Source organism: Tarenaya hassleriana, unplaced genomic scaffold (genome assembly GCF_000463585.1).
Source record: "Tarenaya hassleriana unplaced genomic scaffold, ASM46358v1 Cleome35, whole genome shotgun sequence".
Lineage (NCBI taxonomy): Eukaryota > Viridiplantae > Streptophyta > Magnoliopsida > Brassicales > Cleomaceae > Tarenaya > Tarenaya hassleriana.
Window position 1 is genome coordinate 476,755 of NW_010966617.1, and position 13,072 is coordinate 489,826.

Here is a 13,072-nt window from a genome sequence, read left to right on the forward strand (position 1 = left end):
GGCGGAGGAGCCGGCGGAGTGGCCAGAGGCGGTGGCTGAGCTGGAGGCATCGGAGGGTTACCTACATTGCCACTTGGCTCAGGAGGGGAAGCCATGATGGCAGTCGGTGGCTCAGCCGAGGGAGTTGAAGCAGGAGGTGGAGCAGGTGTTGCCATTCAATCTAAACACCAAATCTACAGAAGTTATATAACCTAAACTGGTCTGAATCTAATTGGAAATGCATCAAAAACTGTTTCTTTCAATGAGAAAGCAAAGATGATCACTTTCTATGAAAAAATTATAAAGCCGAATCTGAATCTGAATCTGAATTTCCCAGTCTTGATTCTGACAGTACCCCCAACAAACCTGTTGCCATTCAATCTAAACACCAAATCTACAGAAGTTATATAACCTAAACTGGTCTGAATCTAATTGGAAATGCATCAAAAACTGTTTCTTTCAATGAGAAAGCAAAGATGATCACTTTCTATGAAAAAATTATAAAGCCGAATCTGAATCTGAATCTGAATTTCCCAGTCTTGATTCTGACAGTACCCCCAACAAACCAAACTTTCACCAACCCTAAACCACAGATCACCAATCACTGTTTCCTAACGTAAAAGAAACATCAACTTTCAAGATCACACCCAGCTGTTCTAAGGTTAAACCCTAAATCACTCAACTCAGGAGCTTCAACACAAAGCAGACAACCACGAAGAGATTTATTTCATCAGATAAAAACCGACCCAGATCGAGAAATCGACTGCTGAGCAAAACCCAGATCACCAAATTCGCTTCCGAATCCCAGATTCCAGATCACCCAGAGAGAGAACCCACGAAACCAGATCACTGAGGTTTCGCAAATCGATGGCAAATGCAACAACTTCAGATCTCTGAGAGGCTTTCTCCGACGTCACAACTCAAAAATCTCTCTGCTTGAAACATCAGAATCCAGCTTTGATTCAACCAGTGAACCCCAAGTAAGTTTTTTTCTTCTCCTTCTTCGTGCGAACTCTTTCTCTCTCTTTTACCTCTTCGAATTCCGCAGCAAAAAGTTCGAATCTTGAAGCCTCAGTCTCTCTCCAGTTTGAGCAGAAGAAACTGAGAAAAAGACCAGAAAACAACGATGAATCGAATCAGCGATAGGGAAAAAAAAAACTAGAAAATCATATTGAAAGTTTTCACGAAATCGTCTTATAATATCATTCTAATGTTTCTGTGAAGATGCTTTGCTTCAGGCGACAAATCAACGGTCAAGAAATCAGAGTTCTGTCATTAAATCAATAGATAGATTTGCCTTTTTTTTTTGGTTGACGTAAACTACCATACCACCGGCACTGATAAAGCAATTAACTGAAAACGGAAAAAAGAACAAAAAAATATGTTAATCCTTTTAGGGGAAATTTCCTCATCTGAGTCCAAAATTTTCACAGAAAATATCCAAAAGTTTCCAATTTTAGCAAACATTGTAATGATTTTGAGGTTTTAGAATCAGAAAAATATTCGAATTTTCACCGCAAAAAGTTTTTTTTTTGTGTGTGGAAAAAACCTGTGTTTAAAAAAAATCTTATATCTAAATAATAAAAATGTAATATGCGATAAAAAGATCTTTTCGTATTAACTTAAGTTCCGATTTGTTCACAGCAAAATCTGAATTTTATTTATGCATAAGAAGTCAGTCTTTTGTCATTTTCACTACTTTTCAATTTTTTTAATCACATGTTGCATCATATTTAAAATTTTATATACATATATTTATATATATATGCATACCTCAAGTTGATTGACTTTGATCACTCCAAAAAACTATTATTTTAATATTTCAATTGCGTAAAATTATTTGTTTAAAGGAAAGACGAGTACTAATATTTATTATTCGTTTATGTTCAATATGAGATCGAAGACTCGCAGTTCATTGATATTCACCACAATTAAAAGGAAAAAATTGGATAATAACACATTTTTTTTTCGTAAACCAGACAAAGTTCTTACTGTTTTTTTTTTACTTCAATTTAGTATTTTAAATGTATAATTTAAACACGAGTCAGTTGCACTATTTAATGCAAACTAAATCGGCAATAATAAAAATATGCTCTCCATAAAAAATTCATTCATAAAATGTTAATCCTTTTTGTTTTGTAACGACCCGTGAAACAAAGATTCCAAACATTTATATATCCCACTTTTGTTCTGTTTTTTTGCCACGTGGCATTCTCCATTTTCACTTGCCTACTTGTGAAGAAATCCACAAGTAAAAGAAAAAACTCCGACCAAAAGGGTAAGAAGAGAGGGAAAAAAAAAGAAGGCAATGTGAACACGTGATCAAGGATCATATATTACCCTCCAAGGTCCATGTGGAGAAGGGTCTTGGAGTAATTTTCCTTTCCTTTTTTTTTTTTGTTGTCGGTGGAATTGGAATTATACAATACGTATATATATAGGTATATTCATGTATGCATAGGCGTTGACACGTGTGTGCCATTGAGATCAAATCCTATTCTGAGGAGGAGAGAGCAGAGAGAATATTTTCAGCTGGCTTTGGCTCTGGTTTCAGACAAGAGCATAGAGATACAACTCAAGGAGATTGATATGTTCTAAACCCTTGCCTTGCCCTAGAGATATGGGTTTGATCAAGAATCTTGAATATACTCAATATCAAAGTTGATGTACTTTCCCATGAATAAAGCTTTGACCAGTGAAGCAGATGGGTTTTTGGAGTCAATGGAAATGGCATAAATCTAAAAACCAGTATATGTTACTAGCAAATTTATAAACCCTAAAACCAGAAACTGTGGAAAAGAAGAGGCCTGTACATTGTGGAAGCTGCGATTCTTGACAGTCACAACGAGAGAATGGGAGATGAACTACTTGCATATTGTTCGCCAATCGATGATTTCTTCTCGAGTTGATCTGTGCGGCCCAGCTCTTTCCGATTTCGGTCTGAAACTTTCCTACATTGGACAATGGAAATGGAGGAGTGGCTCTCTTCTGTCACAATGTTCTTTTTTGGTAATGGGTAGCCTGGGATGGGGTTCGAACTCGGGTGAGGAGGCACTTTGTTCTGTTACAATGTTCAAACGTCAAAAACGGCATATCGGAATGACAAAGCAAGGGTACAAGACAGGAAATCTATGGCTCACCTGTTTCATGTTCTAATGCTTTGGAGGATCATTTCAACCTAGATGACAACAGTAACATAGTAAGCGGACCGAGCATTGTTGTTAACGTATCATCAAAACCTGATAGAAGCTGAACAATGTCTGGTTGTAAACTCAAAACTCATGCTTACCTTAGTCAAAAATCCTTTACAAGATTTGCCTCTACTGAAGCATTGCTTACATACTCTCGCAAAAGCTATTTTGATCTCTTCAGCTGCAGACAGTGAAATTGCAAACTGAGCCTTGATTCATGACTAGTAAAGTAGAAAAAGCCAAAATCTTTGTAGATTACAGCCGCAGATACATACACACACACACACAATACCTCTAAGCCCTCCACCAAGAACTTTGCACATCTGTATTCATTTCCGTGTGAAGTTAGGGGATGCAAAAACATGCTTCATGCAGTGTTCTGGTCCGATCAGTCTGTGGAATTCAGGAATTAGATGGGAATTCAACAATAAGCTATTGTTACAAAATCAAAGATAATATTTCAATGGTGAACGAGAAAGCTAAATCTAACTATATATCAAACATTCATCAATGCTCTTGCTCTATTATCCCTGATCTGTATCCTTTAACTTTCCTGCCCAAACTGTTGACAGATGACGAAATTTGAATTTTGGCTCGATTCATACAAGGCAACGGTTCCAATTCTAACGGTTCGAGAGAATATCTGGTCGTTTCTCCACAGGCAATGCAGATCAACACGATACATAGTCCATACCTTGCACCGGTGGAAGAGACGTGATTGGTTGATTCCATGGAACCCACTGGTCTAATTTTGTCGGAGATTGGTCTTCTGACACCGAACCACGACGATCCGCGACGTCGGAGCAGCTTTTCCGTCGAAGAGGCGGTTCTTTTAGACGGCGATATGCGCGTGGGCGGACCGATCACCGCCATGGATTTGATTCAGCAAAAGAGAAGCTGCTTGTTTTCTCTCCGTCCGGGTTTTCTATTCCTTTTTCGGCATAAAAGCAACAAATTACCAAAAGCCCGAAACTCTTACATTTGCAATTTTCTTACCCCAACTTATGTTTTAGTGTCAGAGATATCCCTCTATTTAAACGATAAATGAGATTAAATCAAACTACAGGGGCTTTTTTGCAACATTTTATCGCAACACAGAGCTGAGGTAATGGAGGAAAACCAGTAGCCATTGACGAAGCTCGTTTCTTCGTGACTTCCTCTTTCTCCTCCATGACTCTCCTCAGAACTCACCATCGCCATACCTCGCCTCTTCGATATTGCCGTTTTGCCCCTACCCAGTCCCTTGTTTCTGCTTCCTCTCACGTTCTCTCTCTACAAAGACCGAGCTTCAGTCTCCGGTTCCCTTCGCTTTCTCTCTCTAACGGACGATTACCGCGCTCGAGCGTCTCTGGCACCGGAGCTTCGATTCCCGGAAATCAATACGATGCGGAGGAGGAGGATTCCGGCAATGCAGCGGACGGAGGTGGCGTCGTTTACCAGAAAACGCTGAGACTGGTTGAGTGCGCCATGTTCGCCGCCGTCACCGGCCTCGTTTACTTTCTCAGCAATTCCCTCGCCATCGAGGTTTTCAGTTCTTCGATTCAGTTGGAATTTGAAATCGAATTCTCTAAATTTAAGCAATTTCCTTGTTGATGAAGAGAAACTCGAGTAGGCTTTTCAGTAATCCCGGTTCTTCCTGAAAGTTGATAATTGGGTTTCGTTCGATTTTAATGGTCGTTTCATTAGCTTGAATCTGTTAGGCTCAGTTTGGATGTCTCAAGTTCTGGAGCTGTCGTGAAGAAACCGATGATATGGTGTTCTGTAGTGAATAGAAAAAAAAAAGGGTTTTTGTTTTTTGGAATTTGATACTAAGGGAATGTAAGAACAGTTGCTCTTTTGTCTTTACGATCACTTGTCTGACAAAACATGTGTTTGCATCCATTCTATCTGAGAGTTAAACTTGTGTTTGATGCAGAACTACTTCGGCTGCTTCTTCTCATTGCCTATTGTAATATCATCTATAAGATGGGGCATTTCAGCTGGCAGGAAAACCATGGTGTGTGTAAAGAGCTTCCCTGATTCATCCTGAAAACAGAATTCAAGAATCCCAAAATCAGCCGAGTCTTCAATCATTGAGACATTTTCTTTCCGTTGATTCATTCCCGTGATTGTGGAATCTGTTTTGTTCCTCAGGTGGCTACAGTCTTGCTGTTATTCATCCTGTCGGGTCCCGTGAAAGCGTTAACGTATTTGGTAAGTGTCCTCTTCGTAGTTTGCAGAGCAGAGTTTTTGTCATGTATGTTTAGATATTTAATGCTGAAAACTGGACATTCACATCTTTGTAGTTGCTGTATCGCCCTAATCCCAGTCCGTTTTAGTTTTGGGTTTTCCCATTCTTGTGTCATTGATTTGTGGAATTCGTTCTTTTGTAGCTTACTCATGGTCTTGTTGGGCTAGCTATGGGTTCTATGTGGAGGTATGACAACTGTAATCTTTTACGATCTTGTACTGATATCCTGTTCTTGGTTATAGCACAAGGCCATTGAGTTGCTCTGTAATCACAAATGTACATTTTAGAAGTGATCGATTGATTTGATTATACTTATTCCGGTTATTTATTTTTTCCCGTGTTCATCAATTTCAGGTTACGAGCAAGCTGGCGTCTCTCTATTTTCCTGTGCATGATGGTAAAAAACAGTTTCTTTCTTCACATGTTGAATCAATGGCATCTCGGTTATGTCCATTTGTACTACTCAATCTTGCCTATGTTTTCCACATAGGTCCGAGCATTGGGTCTCATGGGCTATGTCTTGACATCGTCATTCTTAATACGAGAAAACATTCTCGCCGTTGTAAGTGTCTGAAACCCCTCAATTGCCCCTTACTCTCTACTCATATATACTCGTAAAACTCTTTGCTCTCTCTTTGTAGATCACCATGAACATTCATGCATCTCTCTCTTACATCTTCACCGCCGTGGGATTGAACACTATTCCTTCTATGAACTTCATTTACGCCATATTCGGGACAGTGGTATGTCTTTTTCCGTCTCTTAAACACAGAAAAAAAAAACGGGAGGAAAGCTCAACCTTTTTTTTTCCTTGGAACAGCTGTTGCTGAACAGTGGGTTCTTCGTGTTGTTGCTGCATCTTCTCTACTCTGTGTTCCTCACAAGACTCGGAATGAAATCTTCCTTGAGATTGCCTGTTTGGTTGGACAAAGCTATTTGATGGAATCAGATGACGTTCTTGTTCTTGCAGATCCTTCAAATGCTGTCAATATGGAAGCAAATTTGTGTGCATGTGTGTATATATGTATGGATACAAAAGAACCATCAGATTGCTTTATATTGTCACTGTTACATGGCCAAAGAGTGAAATATATCATATAATACCAGTGAAGACTGTTCAGACAACATCTGTGTGTTCTTTGTTATTGTGTCCTTGTCTCTTTTAGAGTGCATATTGTTATATAATTTACTTGGTGGAATTTTCACATGGAAACATGTACTTGCTTCATACGGAAGGGAAAGGAGAGGCTGAAAATCTAAGAGATTTTATTGAAATGAATCGAAATTATTATAGTCTTTCCAAAATGAGGAGAAATGCCGTCTTCATCCACCATAATAGAGAAAAACCGGTTTGGAAGCTTTTCCTCAAAATGCTTCCACACTATCTCTGAAAATGTTCAAACAGAATCATTCTGTGAAGAAGAGGGCAAAGTTCCAAGTGAGAAACAGAGGAAGAAGACTGAAGTTCCATAGAATAGCTCTGAAAGAAGATGGGGTCAGTGCCGGTTAATGAAGAAGCCCTTCCACAATACAATGCCAATACCGCCAATGGCCAATGTCGCCATTAGAGGAAAGCTGCTGCTGCTGCTTCTTATGGGCTCATCAATGGTGGAAGACACCATTGTTCTTGTTCTGGTTCTGTCATTTCTGCTATTACTTCTTCCTGTTCTAGCTATGTTCAACCTCTCTGTCGTGGTTTCCCTCATGAGGTTGCAAAGGTTGTCCACCTGATGCATCACTTGGCGCTGTCCTCTCGCTATCATCGCTATCTGTTTCAACACAAGTCACCCGCCATTGGCATTATAAATGTCTTAACTAGAACGGGAAAGGTGGCTCGGTTAATATGATGATACCCTACCTCTTCCATTAATGATGAATCCTTGGCCAAGAGGGAGGACGAGGAAGAGTTCGGCATTATGGAACTGGTCAGACACCCGTTGTCCAAACCAGCGATGAAATGTGTAGTAGGGGCAGACCCATTACAGGCTTCAGCTTGAAGAGCCATGCTCTGTGGGCTCGGAGAATTCCTCTTGCTGTTCAACTTGGAATTAAGCTCTTCGATCCGAGCTGTGAACTCGTCCATTCTATCATTCAGCGATGAGATTTGCTCCGAAAGTTGAGTCATAAATCCCTAACAAAGATGAAAAAAAACCAAAGTGTAAACTTGATCTGAAAATGAAAGACTTCAAAAGCAAAAAACCGGGGAAAAAACGTGTAAAAACCTGGTTTGCCAAAATCGCCCGGGACTCTTGATTTCGTTCTTCGTATCTCCTACTATCCGAAGCATATCCAGCAAGCTTGGACAGGTTCTTATCTCTCTGAGTAGAATATGAATGAGACATGCCCCTGTTTTGTAACAACGGCATATGATTATTACATCACGTTCATCAATTAAAGATTCAGAAACATGTAAGCACTTTCAAAGTGACTGTTACTACCTTTGGAGGTTCTTGTTCCTCATAGCAACTCTTTCAGCAGAGGCTCGTGAAAGAGCTTCCTTCGGGCTTGAACTCGACACCAAGTCCTCATCTAGGCTAAGCTTGGTCTTCAAATCATCTGGTAGGGCCTGCAAATTTTTAATTTTTTAAATTTTATTTTTTGGTTAGGACCAACACAAAGGTTGAAGAGAAACAATTTCATAGCCTGTATAGACACAAAACCCATACCATGACTTCGTTTATTAGTTTTTCCAATTGGATCTGTTCGATATAAGTCCGTGCAATGTATGATCCTTCCAGTCCCAGCTTCTCTGCAACATCTCTCACAAGTAGCCGATCTTTACCTTGCACCTTGATCAAGACCGATTTTAACATTGTTAAGAACATCCGACAAGACACAAAATCTACTCATAGGAACAAGAATGAGGAAAGACATCTATCTACTTTTCAGTTTCAAGACTGTCATGTTCATGTACACTTACTTTTAGCAGTCAGTCATTATGGCCATAGATTCTAAATCTTTAATTCGGTAAATGGAGAGGTGAAAGAGTTGGATAGAAGTTACCTGAATGTACTCACGGTTCAGTTGCTCAAGCCAATCGATTTTCACAAAGACCTTGTCATTACCAAATACATGGCTATTCCTTTTAAGGATGGTAGCTATTGTGTATCCCAATGCCATAAGCCCACCGAGAAGGCGGACACTCACTTCAAAAGTAATCCTCGGAGAAATCACGAAAGGGCTATCGGTAACCCATTCCTGATCATCAAAGAATAGGAACAGAACGTATTCATCGTAAACATTCAAAAGCAATTGTTAGAAGAGTTCCAGCCTAAACACGAAAGGGCCAAACCTCGAACATGAGGCTGTATTTGCCATCTTTGTTGCGCATCCTCAAATACGATTGGCATGACTCTGGATCTTCACCTGGAGGAAGAAGATATATATCATAAATCTCCTCCTTACTCTCTGCATGTTCTTCAGATAGAACAGCCTTGATTTGATCCCCAGACACTTTCCTTCCCGACTACAAACAAATCAACGGCGTTTAAGGACTTAGAATTAAACGAGGTGCTGACACAAACTGTATGACAATCAAATCAGGGCATTAGTCAAAACCAAAACCTTCAAGATATATGTCGGGCTTTGAAAGCCGGTGAATGGATTGAACTTGTTTATAATCCTCACATGAGCAGTCTGGAGATCGGGCTCTATAAAAGCTTTATACATAGGATATACCTGCATATATATAGTTAACTTTTCCCTTGTAAAGATACCGAGGAAACTAGGATACCAAACAACTACATACATGAAAAAGCAAAGACAAACCGTTTCAGATATCTGATGGATTATTTCTTCTGGCTCTTGGCCTGCACGCTGTATATCACGGAGAACCCGTTTAACGAGATCAAAGTGAACTCCGCCAGTAACGGACACGCGAAGATCCAGCAAAGGTCGCAACTTTTCGCTCAAAGCATAGATTCCTTCGATAATCACAATCCGTGAAGCCGGGACATCAAGTGTCCTAACAACATAACATTGTGGGATCAGGACAAAAGAATATCCCCAGGCAAAAGCCCTTTAAAATGAGACAACCTAGAAGGACAACCCACAGGCTAATCATGATAAGAATTCATTTCGAGAAGTCGGTAAAAAAAAAGTAAAATTCAACATCATATACAACTTTCAGGGCAATGAACAAGCATAGTTAAACAAGCAAATGATAGTGTCATATATCCAGATTGAACAGTGCTTACCTGTATCCGATGCGGGAACTGGACTTGAAATCATAAATTGGAACCTCAACCTGCTTTCCTTCCTTTAAGTCTTCAAGATTCTTGAGTAGTGTATCGTAGTCCGTCAACCGTGGATCTATGTTGAAAGATATAATATTAGCGCGATTAAATATATATACATTGTCAAAACTTGGAGAAACACACATACAGACATATAAAAAGGCGTAAATGCTTACCATCAAAGTTTCCATCCACAATTCTACTAGCATCATTGTAGTTATCCATGGATATGACAGCAATACTTGGCATGAAACTGAGTATCTTCTCGGTAAAAACGGTCTTCCCAGCACCAGAAGGACCAGCAACTCCAATTAATATGATCCCATCATTCTTCTGAGATAGCAATTGGCAAGCCCGGATGACTGCAAAGAAGCCCTTCTCGAAAGACAACCGATCTTGAATGGGAACTATCTCGTACCGATCGGAGTCCTTTCTCTTGACCACTTGCACTTGGTCTTTCAATAAACCATACCTCCTGTGATGTAACTCCACCCCATTCAAGTCTTGACTCATCATGAATGAAGCGACTGAATCTTCTTCAGCCTGCAACAGCAACACAGTTATTGAAACGAACAGCAAAGCTGCAGAAAAAAAGCTCAGGTCATACGGCTGAACTGCACGGCACAATTTCAGAAAACAGCCACATTTGCAGTAAAATCATGGAACGAGTCAAAGGAAAGAAGACAAGACAAAGACAGTCAGTCCTAACTGATGATGAGCTCTGTCGTAACAGCGGAGCCCTCGTGATAGTTATTGGACATGAAAAAACATAACGAGCAATGCTGAAAATGTAGGCCGCCCACAGAAAATAATCATGCGAGGATTGGAAACGAAACCAAACCCAATCAGAGAAATCGATCAAACAATTCTTCATCACAGATCACAACCATGAGAGTCCAAAGGTGCACAATACCCAGATGGCAATTTGGACAGAAAACAAACACCCACGAACAAAATTCAAAACTTTGAAGCGGATTTGTCGGAGATTGAGTGGTAAACTCACAGGGAAGTTTCTCGTAGCTCCTGGAAATCGGGAGGTTTTCCGCTGATTCTCAGAGAAAAAACCCACAAAATGACAGTAACAAGAGCGAGTACGAATTCCGATTGTGTATTACAGGGGGGGAACTAGGAAGGAATCCCGATTCTCTCAAGAGCTTCTTCTCCTTCGGTGGGGGGAAGAGATTTCGAGAGAATCTGCAAAAGATCTCGAGAAAGACCCACGAGACAGAGAGAGAATGAAAATAAGCCAATTTAATACCTTTTGATTCTCTCTCTCTCTCTCTCTCTCTTTTTTTCCTTGATTTTTTTTTTCTGTTCGTTATTTTCCCCTTTTTGCAATTCTTTCGTTAATTCTCACGAATTCCAGTTGCAGCATTTACACCCTATATATATATATATATATATATATATATATGTATATATTGACAGGAAAAACGTGATAAATATAAAAAAACTGATATTTATCATAAAATAAAAATTAAAAAACGTTATTCTTTTCTATAAAAAATATTCTTATACATATAAAATAATCATTATTCTATCAAAAACCTATCGAACAATAACTAGAATATATTTTTTGTGATATAAAGCTATTATTTCTCGTTTGAACTGGTTTACTTTTTTTTTAAAAAAATTATTTATTTATGAATGGATTTTATTTTTCTGTAAATTATAATATACGAGGTTAGGAATTGGTCCATTGGTCTATAAGACTATTGTAACCTCTTTTGAATCTTTCATAATCAACACCTTTATTTCATGGCCGAATAAGTGTCCCACGAATATAAAATACACGTCTTTGTTATCATTTCAAAGTTTTATTCTCATTATTTAAAAAAATAAGCTAATAAAATAGCTGCACTTTATATTAAAAAATGGAAAAGTTTGCTTGTAGATATACACTGTATATTTGAAAAAAAAAATATTTAATGATGCAGATATATCGTATATTTAATAATTCTAAATATAAAAATATTTTGATATATATATATATATATATTGACTATAAAAAATACAAATATTATGGGGAAAACTTTGGTTGAGTATTATGTTGTTTAATTTTAAAATTGAGGGTTCGAATCCTTTTAACCTCCTCAGAGTTTGTCAATGATTTATATATCCAAATTATAATAAATATTTTGATATATATTGACTATAAAAAATTCAAATATTATTTCCTACGATATAAGCAAGCAGGGTTTATTTTGACATTGTTACTTTATGTGATGTCGCGGTCAAATTTACTATATGTACTTTTTTTTCTTCCTATCATTTAATTGGTTAATTTTAATTTCTGTAAATAGAAATTCAGTTTCACTGAATTCCATAGTAACAAATACGGAATACTTTCCACAATTATTATCCATTGGTCCGTATACTGTGTAGTATTTAATTTCATTGATCTATGTAATCAAATTAACTCAAAGTACATTAAATCAATTTATTTCAAAGTTTGTAGTGGTGGTGAAATTTATAATGGGGTGTGGATTGGTTTTTAATTATTTATAGTTTTATAAAATATGATTTATCATTTGTTTTGTTTATATGAAGAGAGTTATATTTGTAAAAAGAAAAACATTGTCGATATTTGAAATGTAGGTCAATTGACAAATCTTTTTTTTTTTAATTTCTGATAAATTCGGATTATTTTTCATTGTGATAATTAAGAAAAAAAAAGTCTAAACGAATCTTTAAAAAGAGAACAATTATTTTAAACGATATTAAATACGTATGTATTATATATACGATATATGGTGATAATGTTTTTGAGGATACCAAATATCGCCGATGTTGTACTATCGATTACATTATTATTGTCTGTTATATATATACTTATATATATTATGATTTATTACCAAAGTTTGAGTATAAATAAACGATCCCATTGTTGTGATTAGAAGTTAATATTTTTGTAAATTATGCACAATTGAATCGTATTGAACGGAATAATAAATAATAATATCTCAAATCAATTTGATATAAATTTTCAGTAAATATATATATATATATATATATATATATATATAAATGGGTACATCCAAACCAAATTCAAAACAAATATAAAAATAATTAACAAATAAAATAAATTTAACATGTAGTTATTTCCTTTATAAAATTCAATTTTTAACCTAAATATAAAAATAATCAAATTTTCATAGAGTAGAAATTTAGAAATATTAACTAATAGATATGATGATAATTGTTTGTTTGAATATGGTTAAAATCAAAATTGACTTTAGGGTTTTAAAAGTACCAACGATAAGAAAAGTGACAAGGATCCCACGTGGCAATGCACTTGAGACAAAAAAAAAAAAGCCTTCGACTTCGTACTGAGTGTCACATGCCCCTTAATCTAAGATCTTCGATCTCACATCAGTCGCATTAAATTATTAAAAAACAATCAATTCTTTTATTAAAAAAATAAAATGTAATAGTAC

General features: G+C 37.2%; 2 protein-coding genes and 1 long non-coding RNA gene across 3 annotated transcripts; 1 reads left to right on the forward strand and 2 right to left on the reverse strand.

The window, feature by feature from the left end:
• Window positions 1-6: 6 nt before the first annotated feature.
• LOC109117028 lies at window positions 7-4,197 on the reverse strand. Its single transcript, XR_002024523.1, has 6 exons — window positions 3,865-4,197; window positions 3,463-3,563; window positions 3,269-3,351; window positions 3,120-3,157; window positions 546-3,040; window positions 7-345 (listed from the first exon to the last, which is right to left on the reverse strand). It is a non-coding gene; the product is annotated as an uncharacterized LOC109117028 (long non-coding RNA).
• A 53-nt stretch (window positions 4,198-4,250) lies between these two features.
• Window positions 4,251-6,438, forward strand: LOC104821976. Its single transcript, XM_010553024.2, has 8 exons — window positions 4,251-4,694; window positions 5,086-5,166; window positions 5,304-5,363; window positions 5,543-5,586; window positions 5,755-5,797; window positions 5,891-5,962; window positions 6,042-6,143; window positions 6,221-6,438. The coding sequence occupies exons 1-8, from the start codon at window positions 4,341-4,343 to the stop codon at window positions 6,338-6,340; spliced, it is 876 nt and encodes a 291-aa protein (XP_010551326.1). The 5' UTR covers window positions 4,251-4,340; the 3' UTR covers window positions 6,341-6,438.
• A 208-nt stretch (window positions 6,439-6,646) lies between these two features.
• Window positions 6,647-10,961, reverse strand: LOC104821978 (uridine-cytidine kinase C). The gene is made up of 12 exons (XM_010553027.2): window positions 10,639-10,961; window positions 9,812-10,178; window positions 9,597-9,711; window positions 9,169-9,364; window positions 8,965-9,078; window positions 8,693-8,866; window positions 8,404-8,598; window positions 8,067-8,189; window positions 7,839-7,966; window positions 7,623-7,746; window positions 7,259-7,531; window positions 6,647-7,169 (listed from the first exon to the last, which is right to left on the reverse strand). Exons 2-12 carry the CDS (start codon window positions 10,149-10,151, stop codon window positions 6,897-6,899), a joined length of 2,055 nt encoding a protein of 684 aa, XP_010551329.1. The 5' UTR covers window positions 10,152-10,178; window positions 10,639-10,961; the 3' UTR covers window positions 6,647-6,896.
• Window positions 10,962-13,072: the final 2,111 nt, after the last annotated feature.

Bases quoted from the DNA above. Each gene is read 5' to 3' on its own strand.
- LOC104821976 (XM_010553024.2), top strand. From the start codon at position 4,341: ATGACTCTCCTCAGAACTCACCATCGCCATACCTCGCCTCTTCGATAT. The intron at 5,167-5,303 runs GTGTGTGTAAAG...TTTGTTCCTCAG, and splicing joins CAGCTGGCAGGAAAACCATG to GTGGCTACAGTCTTGCTGTT. The intron at 5,798-5,890 runs GTAAAAAACAGT...TTTTCCACATAG, and splicing joins CTATTTTCCTGTGCATGATG to GTCCGAGCATTGGGTCTCAT.
- LOC104821978 (XM_010553027.2), bottom strand. From the start codon at position 10,151: ATGATGAGTCAAGACTTGAATGGGGTGGAGTTACATCACAGGAGGTAT. The intron at 9,712-9,811 runs GTAAGCATTTAC...CTTTCAACATAG, and splicing joins TGTGGATGGAAACTTTGATG to ATCCACGGTTGACGGACTAC. The intron at 7,967-8,066 runs GTATGGGTTTTG...AAAAATTTGCAG, and splicing joins AACTAATAAACGAAGTCATG to GCCCTACCAGATGATTTGAA.